Source organism: Alligator sinensis, unplaced genomic scaffold (assembly GCF_000455745.1).
Source record: "Alligator sinensis unplaced genomic scaffold, ASM45574v1 scaffold975_1, whole genome shotgun sequence".
Lineage (NCBI taxonomy): Eukaryota > Metazoa > Chordata > Crocodylia > Alligatoridae > Alligator > Alligator sinensis.
In genome coordinates this window covers 2,369,119-2,371,648 of record NW_005842068.1, presented here as the reverse complement: position 1 = coordinate 2,371,648, position 2,530 = coordinate 2,369,119, and the positions used below count along the sequence as shown (strand labels likewise).

Here is a 2,530-nt window from a genome sequence, read left to right as displayed (position 1 = left end):
ATCTGAAACCTTCAAATATCATATAGCTGCCATGATGACATTAAAGAACTTATTGAGCTTCACACAGGAGCACAGTTGCCCTGATATCCTGCCCCAGAATTAATCTCACCCCTTAAACCAGAGCTTTCCAAACTTTTCATGTTGGTGACACACTTTTTAGACATGCATCATTTCATGACACAGTAATTCAGTTCCGGGGGAGGGGCCAAGGGAAGCAGACGCGAGTAAGGGAGCTCCACGGTGCCCTTCCGCACAATTTTCTTCATTACACGCGACACACCTACACACTGCCGCCGACACACTAATGTGTCGCGGCACACAGTTTGGAAAGCTCTGCCTTAAACCTTGTTATACAATGTGGGTTGTCCTCTTCCTTAGAGGTGGTTGGGTTTCTGTGGCATTGTAGGTTGCTGAATCCTTTCGTGATTTTTTTTTTTTTTAGAGCCAAAGGTGTGAATGTGTCCGTGTGTGTGTAGTTTTGTGTATATTTCATTAAGTTTTAGGGGGGCAATGTTAAACACTATCTATTTAAAACATAAGTGGCTGGATGCGAGATACAAGTACAAAAATTGCTTACAGGCAACAAAATTAAGCCCTAGTCAGAATTTTCTCCAAACTCCTTTTTGCAGCTGGTATAAATCTGCTTATCTCCTGTGACTTCCCCAGCTGAGAATTTGATTTGTGTCTGGATATGCTTATAATAGTTACGTAAGATACAGACATGTATACTAGGTATGAAGTAGTTTAATTTAGAGGAAAAAAATAAAGCCATATCAGATAATTGACAGTGGCAGTGCTTATTTTGAACTGGGTGCTATGAGCTGTGCTATGAGCTATGCTATGCATTTATGCAGGAATTTCATATATAATAATAGAAATGGATAGTAGTGCCTACTATGGTAACAATCCCAAATACACAACCAATGTTAATGTAGGTTTAAACTTTCCACATGTCCCGTTCATTGAGCTACACTGCTCTTTGGTATAACTCGCTAACGTTGGTTTTCATACTCTGGGAATAAGTTTGGCCCATTTGCTTTAATTTTAGCATAATCGTATGAGATGCTGAGCCTCATAACTCAGTGGGGTTCCTTAGTACCTAATGGGATCAGGTCTATGGGACTCTTTTGGAAGGGAATATTTATGAACTAGCTAAATATTTTCTCATGTTCTAACTTGCAGGATGATGATGGGAAGATTTGGTAAGTAATGTTTTAACACCTGGGAACTGCCTTATCAAATACAAAGAGGAAGCCCTAGTCTGTAATTTTTGCACATTTGTCATGCCTAACAAATCTTCTGCTCTGCCCATTGAACACTGTGGCATCCTCCATTGTTTTCTCTCCATTAGATACTTGTACATATTGGCAAAAAATACAAAAAGAGCAAGATTTTTCACTGAAGGACTCCTGAGGCTTTTAGCAAATGCATCAGGTTTAGAATTAACACCCCAACTCACATAATGTCATGAACTTTAATTAATTTAGAACAATGTAAATTGCCCTAAATAATATGTGTTTAGGACTTTGAAAATGTAAAGTGTTAAGTCCTTATCAGCAATATTAAGTACTAGGATGGAGGGTGGAGAGAAATCAGATCTTCCTTTAGGCCCTGATTCAGTAAACTTCTTACTTGTGGACCTAATACTTTATTGAAGTCAATGAGGAATTACAAGTGAGCTTAATGGCGAGCATTTGATGTGTGCAATGGGCCTGAGCATGTGTGAGAGAAGCACAAACATCTGCTGATATTTAGTGGCCATTTGTTAGACTGAAAACTTGGTGGAAGTGCACCTTTGCTTTTCGTTCTGTTCAAATATTCTTTTTCACAGGCAAGTTTTTGGTATTAAACATAAATTGCATCAGTGAAAACTCTTGCTGACCTATGTGACCACTTTCAGTTACTCTCAGGATTCCCAGTGTGCCTGACTAACCCAGTGATTCTCAACTAGGGTGCCATGAAATCCTTTCAGGGGTGTTGCATGCAGGGTGTCACACAATGTTAGCACTATTAGGTGTGCAAACATGATTCACAATATTAAACCAGAGATTTCAGATAGGAATTCAGTGTTAAAATCATTACTACCTATTGTGGGTTTTCTGAGTTTTTTGCAACAGAAGAATTGCTCTAGTATTTTTCTGTAGTCAAAAACTGAGTGAAAACTAAAAGTTGATATTTTCTGAGGGGTGCCTTGAGTCAAAGTTTGAGATCCACTGCTGTAGCCTTTAGATTGACTGTGAGTGACCAATTTCTTTGAAGTCTGTTGTGCAGTTTTTTATGGGTATGGGTGGATATTCATTCGTAGCAGTACAAATGCCTCAACACATTGTAGCACTACAAAAATAGAGTGCTAAGGGGCATAGAGATGTTCAGTGTCCCTGACTGATGAGCTGCAAAAGTAGCAGTAGCTACTCTGCAAAAGGGCAGTAGCAGGCTGCTCTTTTGCTCCTCTCATCCCCTGAGGGACCCTGTCACTGAGCCTCATCACTGATAGCTTGCTGTCTCCAGCAGGCTGTCCATGACCAGCAGC

At 39.9% G+C, this 2,530-nt stretch overlaps 1 protein-coding gene across 2 annotated transcripts in view; it reads left to right on the top strand.

Moving 5' to 3' along the window:
• The window catches only part of PARVB (parvin beta), a 130,713-nt gene that overhangs the window by 84,469 nt on the left and 43,714 nt on the right, over window positions 1–2,530 (top strand). For both annotated transcript variants that reach the window (XM_006023581.3, XM_025204095.1), the window contains exon 8: window positions 1,183–1,202. In XM_006023581.3, coding sequence (XP_006023643.1) covers window positions 1,183–1,202 — 20 coding nt within the window. The remainder of the gene's footprint in view (window positions 1–1,182; window positions 1,203–2,530) is intronic.